The following is a 12,703-nucleotide window of genomic DNA, read 5'->3' on the forward strand; positions in this document are numbered from 1 at the left end:
TATGGCCATTTAGGAGCATAAAGACGTAAGTGCGAGAGTGGCTCAACACTTTGAGCCTTTGTCTTTTGAAAATTTTTGCAATTTTGTCGCGGGTTCGATTCCCGGCGGGAACAACATTTTTTCCAGCTGAATTTAAGCTTTTTTTTTAATTTTTACAATTTATTGAAATTGTTATTTATGAATGTTATACTGGCATTTAATATTGAATACATGTTTAAAAATTTCATTTAAATAATTTTACATTGGTATTTATATAAACGTTAAGTTAAAATTCTATGTTAATTTCATGTTTATTATAAATTTACTGGTTAAATTTATGTTTTTAGTAAATTTGTCTTTTTTTGGTTTTCAATTATTTTACTATTTGATTTAACATTTAGCATGTTTAACATGCAGTTTTAATTTATTCTCTGTTAAGGTTTCACTTATGCTTAACATAGCCAAATATGCATAAACGCATGTTTATATATATGAATGCTTAGCTAGAAACTTATTTTGTTTTGGCGATAAGATAATTAGTGTGACTAGTGTTATTAAATAGTGTTAAACAAAAGACTCTAAGGCATATATACTATAAGTATATTTTAGTTTTTAGAAGTGACTGATTTTGGATAGTAAGTACGGGGTCTCCGACAATCGAGTATGCTCGACTGTAGCACCGGCCGACTAGTTTTTAATCTATGATCGTATGATCCTAGGCAAGTTACTCACATTTTTCTAGATCTTCAACAAACAAAATTTAAATAGAAATATAAAGATATTGTAGCTGCAATAGATCATTCATCTATCGACAGCAAGATGATATCTGGTTCAGTTTCAAAAATGTACAGTGACGAGGAGCGCGACTTTGTGCCCTCTAATGTCTGCTCAAATTGTCCAATAGTTGAGGAACCTCGAATCCATCTAGTCAGCTACACAAAACGCTATACAGATGTTGCTCGACTGATTCGGCTCAAGTTCATTGCCCAAGTGTGTCCCAAGCTGCGAGTAGAGGCTCTAAAACTGGCCATCAACCATGTGAAGACCACATACAATATAAAGATGTATGAGGAGCTGTACAAAGCACTATCCATTGAGGTGAAACGTGGTGCTCGATTGTCGGAGGCTGCTTCCAATTCCGTCAGTGAGACATCTCCAAGATGCAGTACGTCCACGCCGGAGAATAGAACTTCCCACAAAGTGTTGCCTTACGACTCCTATTGGGTGGAGGACAATACTATGGAGGCGACGCTGCTGCTCCAGGAACTCGATGCAGAGCTCAACTTTAAGAAGTCCAACTCGGGCAGTGGCTATGTGCGTCGAATTCTCGAGGAGATCGGCGATTACCATGTGAAGAGCGGCAATCTTCAGTTGGCCGTCAAGTTCTATGCCCGAGCTCGTCCATATTGCACCAGTAGCGATAATGTGATCAATATGTTCCGCAACCTGATCAGGGTTTCCATATATATGGCCAACTGGTGGCATGTCCTCAGCTACATTGACGAGGCCAAACAATATGCCTCTGGGTTTCAGAATCTCGACCGTGAAGTTCCCGCTAGTCTCAGCTGTGCTGCGGGTCTGGCTAACATTGGTCTCAAGATCTACAAGACGGCGGCACATTGTTTTCTTCTGACTCCATTCGATCAATATGACTATGATAAGATTGTGGCGCCACAAGATGTGGCGTACTATGCAGGTCTGTGTGGCCTGGCCACCTTGGAGCTTGAGATGCTGGAGTTGGGCTGCCTCAATTCGGAGACCTTCAAGCCTTTCTTTTCCCTTTCCCACAAGATGTGGGAATTACTAGCCAACTTTATTAGCGGCAATGTCGATCAGTGCGTGAAACTGCTCCATGAAGTTGAAGGTCACGTAAGGCTGGATGTTTACCTGGCACCGCATGTGGATGCACTTTATGGCAAGATCATGGCCAGAATTCAGGATAGACGGCATAACAGTGGTATACTCAAAGAACAAAGCTCATCCACATTGCTGAGCGAGGTGGAAGTGAATGCCAAAGATACTAATTATTATACTGAAAATGATGTGTAACAAATTTGTCTGGTTCAGCTTCGAATATACCATATATATTTCATAAGGAGATATTTGTGATACCAATTAGTATGTATGGATGTATTCTAGTATTTTTTAGTCTGAACAGAAGTTGCTATGAAGTTCAGTGGATAGGCAAGAAATAAAAGAAAGAAAGTAAGTATAAAGATAACATAGAGATATGATATTTATGGATATGATTGCATTGGTTATATATTTTGTTGTATATTTTCTAATAAATATTTTGATAGCTTAGAATAAAAAAAAGAGAGAGAGAGAGAAAGAGAGAGAGAGAGAGATAGTAATGATAAAGATAACATGGAGATATTATATATAGGGATGTTGTATATTTTCTAATAAATATTATGATGTATTTATTTTAAGGAGCAAAAAAAGCATTATTATTAAAAAAAAAAAACTTATCATCCTAAACATTCTGTTCTCATATACCGCGCGAATACTGTATGTCATTAATTTTCATTAGTAGTGCCCCACAATATTGCATTCCTAACTTTCAGCAACAATAAACAAACTACGAAGTTGTCAAGCAAAGGATGTGGAAGCTCCTGGAAAGGAACCTCTATGATGCAAAGTTTTTTAGCTTTCAGTGCGACTTTCTGTTTATTTTTATTTTTTTTTTTGTTGGCGCACCTTTTACAGTTTTTGGCACTTTTCTTGCCAACGAAAATGGTTGGTCCTCCTAGCTGAAAGGGAAGGTAGATTTACATAGACATTCGCGTATTTTCTGCTGCCACTAACAGAGAGTGAAAAGTAAGCCAGGCAATAACTATGAAAACGAACGCGAAACGGAAGAAGGGGATGGGTAGATGCAAAAATTGGTGATGATGGGATGGGTGGGGTGGGGGGTAGTTGTTACATGATGAGCGGGGGACAGGACAAAATATTTTTATGAAAAGCGTGTTATTTTCATGCTTTTTTATGCGAATTGATATTCGCAGACTTACGAAGATGCTCTTAAAAAATTAAGCTGCACATGATTTTCTATTGATTTTTGTTTAACCAAGCAGAAACATGATAACTATTTTTTTATCCGTAAAATTTTACAGAATACATATTACATATAATGGTTGAGGTTTTATTAGGCAGTAAGCTTCATTTAATTTTAATATTTAATTATTATTTACTATTTCTTATATTTTATTGAAATTCTTTATCCTAACCCTACAAGTACCTAGATACTAATTATATATTGCGCTGGTCATGTAAGATGTAAGATGTTAAACACAGTGTTACTTTATAAAAATTATTATTTCATAAATAAGGTTACATTTTTAGACCCCGTACTTAAAATAAGTACAGGGGTCTATTGAGTTGGTTTTAACGAATATGTGCGTAACAGGCAGAAGGAGGCGTGGCAGACCCTATGAAGTATGTATATTCTTCATCAGCATCAACATCTGAGTCGATATAGCAATGTCCGTCTGTCCGTCTGTCTGTCTGTCTGTCCGTTTGTATGAGCGCCTAGATCTCAGAGACTATTAGAGATAGAGACACCAAACTTGGTATGTAGGTTCCTCTATATTGCAAGGAGATCAAGTTTGTTTAAAAATTCGGCCACGCCCACTTTATCGCCCACAAATCGAAAAAAAAAATTTCATATCCGAATTATAAGAACAATTTAAAAGCTAGTGACACCAAATTTGGTATGTAGATTCCTCTATCTTGCATGCAGGTCAGGTTTGTTTCTTTTTTGAATCGGACCACTATATCATATAGCGCCCATAGGAACAATCGGTCGAAAATCAAGTTTTAGTAACATATGAAAAACTTTTTTGATTTCTGTGATATCTATAGCAAACTGATACAATAGGCATATGACTTGGTTTTATACATCCTTACCGAATTTGGTCCAAATCGGTCCACTATATCATATAGCTGTCATAGGACCGACCGGGTGAAAATTAAGTCTTAGTATTAAATACTTTTTTGTTTTATGAGATATCGTAACCAAACTGATAGAATATAAATAAAACTTGGTTTTATATATTCTGTCCAAAGTTGGTTTAAATCGGATTACTATATCATATAGCTGTCATAAGACCGATCGGGCGAAAATCAAGTCTTAGTATAAAAAACTTTTTTGTTTAATGAGATATCGTGTCCAAACTGATTAAATATGCATAACTGGTTAAAAATATCTTAATTTTAATTGATATATGCACAAATGAATACAAACTTACTTTTAAGTAATTAACAAAATTGTAAAACTGAATTAAAATTGTTTGCTTTGCATTTTTATTAACTTTTTGATGTTGAAAGACAGATTCTATCAAATAACCGATACATGCACACTATTTTGGAATGTAATTTTCCCGAAAACAGGCAAAAATATAAAAAAAACTCAATTTATTCAAATATATATGTTTATATTGTTTAAAAAAGTTGGTTAAATTCATTTCCGGAAGATAAATTGATAAGATGTCAGTTTTTGATTAATTGTAAGATTTTGGTCGCGGCGGATCAGCTTATATGAAAAAATGGCTACGACTGTACGACCAGATCGAGTTATATACCGATTAAAAGGTTTAGTCCTTACTAACAAAAACTTTTGCTAACTCACCTGGTTCATAAGATAGGGGTGTGTAAGTGGGTGGGGCAAAATTTAAATGATTGCAGCTAATGGGGCCGTTGGGCCCTTTTGGGAGAATTTTGTATTTTTTTAAATTAAAAATTAAAAATACTCGTCGATTAATACTTCGATCACCCAAATCCGACAACTAGTTTAAAAGATAATTAAATTTGAAAATTTTAGGGGACTTCTTCAAATGAAATGAAAGGTCAGTTTGTTTGTTTGTTTGAAAACGCTAAGTCTCGCTAAAATTGAATAAATTTTTAACAGAAATATATAAATTATAAAGATAATTTCACTCTGCATTGCGTAAAAATAAGTTTTTAAGTAATATAAGGCTCAACTTTTTTGCGCATGTTGCAGAATGTAATTTTGAAAGAATTTCGTCACTAGACGTAAAGAGGTTTTTTTTTTGGAAGATTATTTATAAGCCAGTTGCCGTAAATAAGAGTTATTAATGTAAATTTTAACTAAATAAATTAATGTGAAATAAATAGTTAGGATAACTTGGAATACACCAAAATTCATATTTTTGTCATAATTAGCGATATCAGTCAAAAACTTCTATTTCCGATGTATATAATGAAAATCATTTTTAATTTTAATTTTTAATTTTTATTTAAAAAGTGCAAAATAATTATTTTTTTAAAAATTACAAAATTTTTTTATTTAATAAATAGAAAAATAAATGTTAAGTTGAATATTTTTTTGAACCAAGTGGTGCAATTAACTCTAAATTAAAATTGATATTTAATTATCATTTTGCACTCTTCAAATAAAAATGAAGAATAAATGTTACTTCGTTACTTTTAACTTAAAGTATGGAAATAATTGTTAGATTGCAGTTTGTATTTTAAAACTGATAACAGTTACGGTTTCTGGTATAATCATTAAATTCTGACGTGCGACATCATAAGCTTATTGTAAACAGAGCATCCCTTAGTCGACCTTACTCAACTTTAGAATTTTTCTCCTGTTTTGTATTATTCTTTTCTAACTGTGACAAAAGTCGGGTAGTGGAATCTGCTTTAGCAACACCAAAATATACAGCATAATTAAATTTTCGTATGCTCAGTAGAACGAACGAGCGAACTTGGCGCTCACAAAGAGCTCAGAAAAGGCGCAGGACCAGTGGAGGTGGTTCTTAGCCACGTCTATTCGCCCATCCGGCCCACGTTGTGCATTCTATTGAGGGGCGCTCAAAAGATTGACGCCAAATCATGAAATATTGCACAGTTGAAGTGATTTTTATGAACTCTTGAAAAGTAGCTGGAGACGCATAAGGAGTCGACAAGAAGTTTCTCGTAACGAGCTTAAATATAAGAAGAATAAAAATGGTACAAAGAATTTGGCAGAATTCGTTATTATAAGGTCATTCTTTTTTAATTTTGTTTACAGGCTTGCATCAATTCTAGATTATAATAAACTTTTCCTAGTTGAAAAGCAACTTTATTTATATTTAATTTTAAATAGATTACTCCTTTTCTAAGATTTAATTTGAAAATGCTAATTTAGAAGAGAAATTTTTCTTAAAGAAAAATTATCAGAGGGGTACGGTAGCCTGCTTAAACTTTTTTTCTTTTCATCTGTCTTTTTCCTTTTATCTATTATTTTGATCTATGACCCCACTTAATCACAACCAGATCGGATAAATAGAACTGCAGTAGGTGCTGTTTTATAAAGTATGCAACGGGTATTTCTATAGCCGGGGTATGAGCTAAAGCTTTTCCGACTGTTTTCTTAATATTTATTGCTTGCCTTCGTTTTTTACTCATATAATAATGTTTAAAAAGCCAGGAGCCTTGCCTATATTTATTTTACTCTCAAAATTATTTTTCATTTAATTTTATTTTCATGCATTTTCTTCCATGTCGACGCTGACTTAGCAAATATCCAGGCAACATCTCATCTTGGCCAACTTTGTGCATGACATTTTGTGTTGAGTAATTCTTTTGTAATGCGGAAGGAAGCGAAGAACAACAGTGCACTGCGACTTCCGCCACTTCCGCGGAGATGGGAAGAGGGCAGGAGTAAGTGACTTAAAAAACTTTAAAGCAAAACTGACCCAGACGAGCTGCATGGACAAGGGAGGAGTTGACTTTGTGAACGGGTCGAGGTACTGAATGAGGAAAGATAAATTGCTGCAGTGTTTAGTTAATACTTGAGCTCCTGAACGATTCGCCCTGCGAATCCTTTTGGCCCTGAACGCATTCAATACGCCCAGAAAAACCAGAAGTAGCAGCTGCCTGGACAAGTTTATATTTTGTTACATTGACTTCCGCTTAAAGATGCTAAACTAGAGAAACACTTTTTGCTTGGCAAGAAGCACAGACAAGAATAAGAATAGAGATAGGACAGGAATAGCACTAGGAAATGAGCAAACAGGAAAAGTTAAACAGAAATTAAGCGCAGCTGGGCAAGCGACTCAACTGATCCATCTAAAAAAATTCAGCTAACTTGTGACTCTGCAAAAAATACGACAAATAGATTTCTACACTTTTCAAAACAAATATTCATTTGTGTTTCCACAATTAAATTTAGGGAATGGAACTGTGAGTTGGTCAACCGATTTCCAGTTATAATGGAAGTCAGTATCCCTCTAAGTACTGTATAGATAAGACAGTCTTAAGAACAAAAATGTTAAGGTTTCGTAACCAACCTAATTTATAATAATTTATTTTACTTCAACTAAGAGCAGTCGACATATATTAATTAAATGATTTAAGTACAACACTATTAGGAAACCAGGTTTAAAAATTTACATTTTAAATTAGTAACATCAAATTAAAACATAAGTTTACAAGATAACGAAATTACCACCATTAGTAATGGTGATTTTTTCGATGTTTCGACTGTCGGACACCCTGTACTTACTATGAAAAAGCAAAGACTGCTAAAAATTCAAAAATACTTAGCTCACTCGACGCCCTTGCAGTGCGCTGTATTACATTTTCGACTACTTGCTCCAATTCGAACTGTTAAGGATGTAGAAGACCAGCTTAAAAGCATATTCCGTCAGTTTGGTTACGATTTTCGCCCGATTGGTCCTATGACAGTTATATGATATAGTAGTCCGATTTGAACATACTTCGGTCAGAATATATAAATCCAAGCTATATGCATGTTGTATCAGTTTGGTTGAGATTTCTCATAAAACCAAACAGTTTTTCATACTAAAAATTGATTTTATATAGTGGTCCGATCCAAAATAAGAAACAAACTTGATCTGCCTGCAATATAGACGAATCACATACTAAGTTTTGTGTCAGTAGCTTTTAAATTGTTCTAATAATTTGGATGTGACAATTTTTTTTGTTAGTTTGTGGATGATAAAGGGGGCGTGGCTGAGTTTTGAAACAAACTTGATCTGCTTGCAATAATGAAGAACCTACATACCAAGTTTGGTGGTACTAGCTCTTATAGTCTCTGAGATCTAGGTGTTCATACTGACATCAGGACTTCAGGACAGCAGGTCGTCAGGACAGACGGACATTGCTATATCGACTCGGCTATTGATGCTGATCAAGAATATATATTTACTTTATAGGGTCTAAAACGCTTCCTTCTGCCTGTTACGCACATATTTTTTAAAACAAAAATAATAGACCCCTGTACATTTTTTAGGTACGGGGTCTAAAAATTAAATTGTTTACTTGCCCTTAAATATTGTTTGATCTTATTTAGCAGTAAGTGTTACTTTGTGTCATCTGTCAGGCTCTCATTCTAAAATTGCAATAATTGTGCATGTATTTTTAAAAAACTAATTGTTAACTTATAATGGAAGCTGCACACATATCAGGATGCCAAATTGTGACACAGCTGGTGAGGATTGGCATCGTGGCGGCCGTAACCTACTTCTGTGCCAAGTGGCTGATCAACTCGATGGACCCGACCAACAAGGCCAAGAAGAAAGCCAAAGAGATTGCCCAGAAGCAACTGAAGAAGCTCTACGGAATGGTAGATAAGGACTCAAAACTGAAGCTGAGTGACTTCAACAGCTACGAGTTGATGATAGCTTCCCACCTGGTCGCTCCCATGGACATCGAGGTGAGCTGGGCGGATATTGCCGGACTGGATGCCATTGTGCAGGAGTTGCGTGAGTCTGTTGTGCTACCCGTGCGACACAGCGATCTCTTCCAGCACTCGCAGCTGTGGAAGCCCCCAAAGGGGGTGCTACTCTATGGTCCACCCGGATGTGGGAAGACGCTCATTGCGAAGGCGATTGCCAAGGAGGCGTGTATGCGTTTCATCAACCTGGACGTGGCTGTGCTCACGGATAAATGGTATGGCGAATCCCAGAAGCTCGCCGCTGCCGTCTTTACCTTGGCCCACAAATTGCAGCCCTGCATAATATTTATTGATGAGATCGAATCGTTCTTGCGTGTGCGAGCAACGGGGGATCACGAGGCGACGGCCATGATGAAAACACAGTTCATGATACTGTGGGATGGGTTGATCAGCAATTCGAGCTGCTCGGTTCTAGTGCTCGGAGCCACGAATCGTCCTCAGGATCTGGACAAGGCTATACTTCGACGCATGCCGGCTCAATTTCACATTGGGCCACCTCTGGAGCGTCAGAGATTGGCCATTCTTCAACTCATCCTGCGACACGAACACCTAAACTCTTCCGTGGATCTTAAGAGATTAGCAAGCCTTACTTCGGGCTACTCCGGCTCGGATCTGAGGGAACTCTGTCGTCAGGCCAGTATCTACCGCGTGAGAGGTCTTTTGGGTGGGGATGGAAATGCCGATGAGGAGCATAAGCTGGATGAAAATGAGTTGGTCATCAGCATGGATGATCTACTGAAATCCCTCGTCACCATGAAGCTGTCCAAGTTGCGAACCGCCTGCACATACCTCGCCAAAAATCTCGATCTCGACTAAATGGTCCAATGCACATTTCGAGATTGTTCAATGAGCTTCTGTTCCTGCCTACGTAGTACAAAGTTCTGTTCCAAATTTGAACCATCACAACGTCTGAATTTTTTTTCAAAATTAAATTTAAGTGCTTCCATTATTATTATTTTACTGATTTTTCAAAATGAGTTTTTTTAGAATGTTCTAGGTATTTAAAAGAATGGATTATATCTCGTTCGGAAGGAGTGCAGTATTTCGATAGATAGATAGATTTAAGGTGCAGACATGTAGTCATCAATAGATTCAACGAAACTTAGAATGAAATACCCCTAAAGGAATAGATTTAAAAATAACAATAGTTTTTAGTCATTTGTTATTATAACAATAAGTTAAGCAGGGTGTTTAGCTCGGTACCCAAAAAAATGATTTCTAGAGCCTATGAAATTTGTGACAAATTATAGTACACTATTTTGAACACCTTTATCTCTGATATTATAAGAGTTAGAGGAAATAAATTTAATGACAGTACTCCTAGGATGTTGACCTATATAAAGTTTATTTTAAAATTTGGCCATGGTTACTTCCGCTCACAGGATGGAAGACTCACTCAAAATTAAAAAAACATTGTGCAAAATATTTTATTTGGTTTTTGGTAAATGGGGACAATTATGGATAAGTTATTGCTGTTATCGACGGTTAGACATGGAGTGGCTCTGAGGGTATATCTATGTACATTAGGCTCCACTATCCAAAGTATGGCTGATGCCACAATCATAGATGAGGTCGAGGAAGGTAATGAATTTATTGAGAAGACGGAGTGAACTAATTTTCCAAAGAATGGTGATCACTGCGGACGGCAGTTCGCGTTAGTGACGAAAGCAGCACGTAGGGTGCGAAAGGCGACTAACAATATATACAGCTAAGTTGGAAAATTTGCTACGACTGTCCGATCAGATCGAGTTATATACCGATCGAAAGGTTTAGTCCTAACTTACAAAATTGCATACTAAAACTTTTTCTAATTCACCTGGGTCATGAGATACGGGGGTGTAAGTGGGAGGGGAAAAATTTGTATGATCGCAGCTTGTGGAGCCGTTGGGGCTTTTTGGTAAAATTATTTATTTTTTTAAAATTTTTATGAAAAATACGCGTCGATTGATACCTCGATGACCCAAATCCGTTAACTGGTTCAAAAGATAAATAAATTTGAAATTTTTAGTGGACTTTTCAAAATGAAATGAAAAGTTAGTTTCTTTGTTTGTCTGTTTGTCTGTTTGTATCAAAGCGCTAAAAAAGCTAAGATGTAATGATGGGTATTTATTCCTCTTTGAAAATCTAGAAATGTTTGTTTTACGACTTTTTCAATTTCCCGCTAGTTTAGCGGGAAAACGCTAAATCCCGCTAAAATTGAAGCTCCAACAGTTTCCAAACCATAGAAGCTACAGATATGTTCTATATATCATTGAAAAGGTATGTTTGAGTGCTTTTGTGCGTACCTTAAAACTTTTTTTCTAAAGTATTCAGGTAACATTTTACAGGTGATATTATGTTTTTAAGCTTACATTTTGGCGATTTTTGACAAAACGGCTCTAACGATTTCTGTTAAATTTTATAATGTTGTAGAACGTACAATTTCGCGTTTTTTGGTATATGAAACATAAATTTTGGTTGAGGGGCTTGGAAGATATTACCTGTTAAGTGAATAAATACATTTTTCTATCGGTCAAAAATCATATTTTAGTACTAAAAACTTTTTGGTATTATGAGATATCTCAACCAAACTGATACAATATGCATTTAACTTGGTTTTATATATCCTGACCAAAGTTGTTTCAAATCGGACTACTATATCATAGGACCGATCGGGTCAAAATTAGGTTGTAGTATGAAAAACTTGTTTGTTTAGTGAGATATCATATAGCTGTCATAGCACCGATCGGGCGAAGTCCAAGTCTTAGTATGAAAAACTTTGTTTTTCATAGTAAGTACGGTCTCCGACAGTAGAGTATGCTCGGCTGTAGCAACGCGAAAAGCGAGCAGGGCGGAGCCCCTAGTTTTGTTTATATTAATTTTTTTTAAATATGAAATACAATTTTTTTAAATATGAAATACGTTGAACAACTAAATTTATATATTTTACTATTTGCCTGCATTAATGATAAAGTTACAATGTCAAAAGCAAAAGCAATTGCAAAAATTCTGATATCCCATAAAAAAAACCTCTACACGAGGTAAAAGTCTAGTGAGAAGCAATTTCTAGCCCCAAAATTTCTGATATCAATTTTGTGACGAACAAAATTCAGTTTAATCTAAAATTATAATAAAATATAAATTAATAAAAAAAAAAAGCGAAAATTGGCATTCGGCACTGCGCAAAAAGTAATTTTTATGTACAAAGAAGCTCACTCTTTTTGCTCACAGTGCACAATGCCAATTTTCGCTTTATTTTTTTTTATTAATTTATATTTTATTTAAAATTTTAGATTAAACTGAATTTGTTATCACAAAATTGATATCAGAAATCTAGAAATGCTCACTAGACTTTACCTCGTGTAAGGTTTTTGTGGATATAGAAGAAAGTAAAATGCAGCGAAAAGTATAGAAAACAAATTTTCGGCGCAGCATGCTTTTCGCTGTCGTCACTCTCAGTCAAAATTTTTTCAGTGTGGTGAATAAAAATTTGAGGACGATATTTGTTGTCCCATATAATCCTGGATCTCAGAGACTATTAGAGCTAGAGCAAGATGTATTTACTAAGTGGCAAATTTGGGACCTCGAAAGAGATCAGCTGTGCTGAAGACATCCCCTATAGTTCATTCGCCTTGAGCTAGAGCTACCAAATTTGATGACAATACTGCTATGTTGTGCACGTTGATCAATTCTGCTTCGGAATTTTGCCACGACCCCCAACTCACCTCTAATCGAAAAAAAAATATATAAAACCTCCAATTCCAATGGTACAGATTTCAACTCACGTATAGATTGCCATCTTAATGATGTATGTTAGAGGGGTCAGCTGGTCACATGTTATGTTAATTTTATAATAACATAAGATAATTTAAGTTATACATGTTATATAAATTTTATATTAACATAGTATAATTTATGAGACATGTCTTATGAATGTTGTGTTAATATAATTTTATATTAATATACGTTTCTTCTGATAATTCAGTTGTTTATTTAACATTTTGAAAGGTAAAAGTGTCAATTAAGTTTAGACTCTGT

General features: G+C 35.4%; 2 protein-coding genes across 2 annotated transcripts; both read left to right on the forward strand.

Moving 5' to 3' along the window:
* Positions 1-693: 693 nt before the first annotated feature.
* LOC117781949 (COP9 signalosome complex subunit 1) lies at positions 694-2,094 on the forward strand. The gene has a single exon (XM_034618836.1). The coding sequence runs from the start codon at positions 799-801 to the stop codon at positions 2,026-2,028; it is 1,230 nt and encodes a 409-aa protein (XP_034474727.1). The 5' UTR covers positions 694-798; the 3' UTR covers positions 2,029-2,094.
* Positions 2,095-8,268: 6,174 nt separating this feature from the next.
* On the forward strand, positions 8,269-9,641 carry LOC117781950 (ATPase family AAA domain-containing protein 1). The gene has a single exon (XM_034618838.1). It carries the CDS (start codon positions 8,396-8,398, stop codon positions 9,500-9,502), a length of 1,107 nt encoding a protein of 368 aa, XP_034474729.1. The 5' UTR covers positions 8,269-8,395; the 3' UTR covers positions 9,503-9,641.
* The last annotated feature ends 3,062 nt before the right edge of the window (positions 9,642-12,703 follow it).

This window comes from Drosophila innubila, assembly GCF_004354385.1.
Source record: "Drosophila innubila isolate TH190305 chromosome 2L unlocalized genomic scaffold, UK_Dinn_1.0 4_B_2L, whole genome shotgun sequence".
In the NCBI taxonomy this organism is placed as follows: domain Eukaryota; kingdom Metazoa; phylum Arthropoda; class Insecta; order Diptera; family Drosophilidae; genus Drosophila; species Drosophila innubila.

What these genes read in the sequence shown, in the direction of transcription:
- LOC117781949 (XM_034618836.1), top strand. Translation starts at nt 799, where the DNA reads ATGATATCTGGTTCAGTTTCAAAAATGTACAGTGACGAGGAGCGCGAC.
- LOC117781950 (XM_034618838.1), top strand. Translation starts at nt 8,396, where the DNA reads ATGGAAGCTGCACACATATCAGGATGCCAAATTGTGACACAGCTGGTG.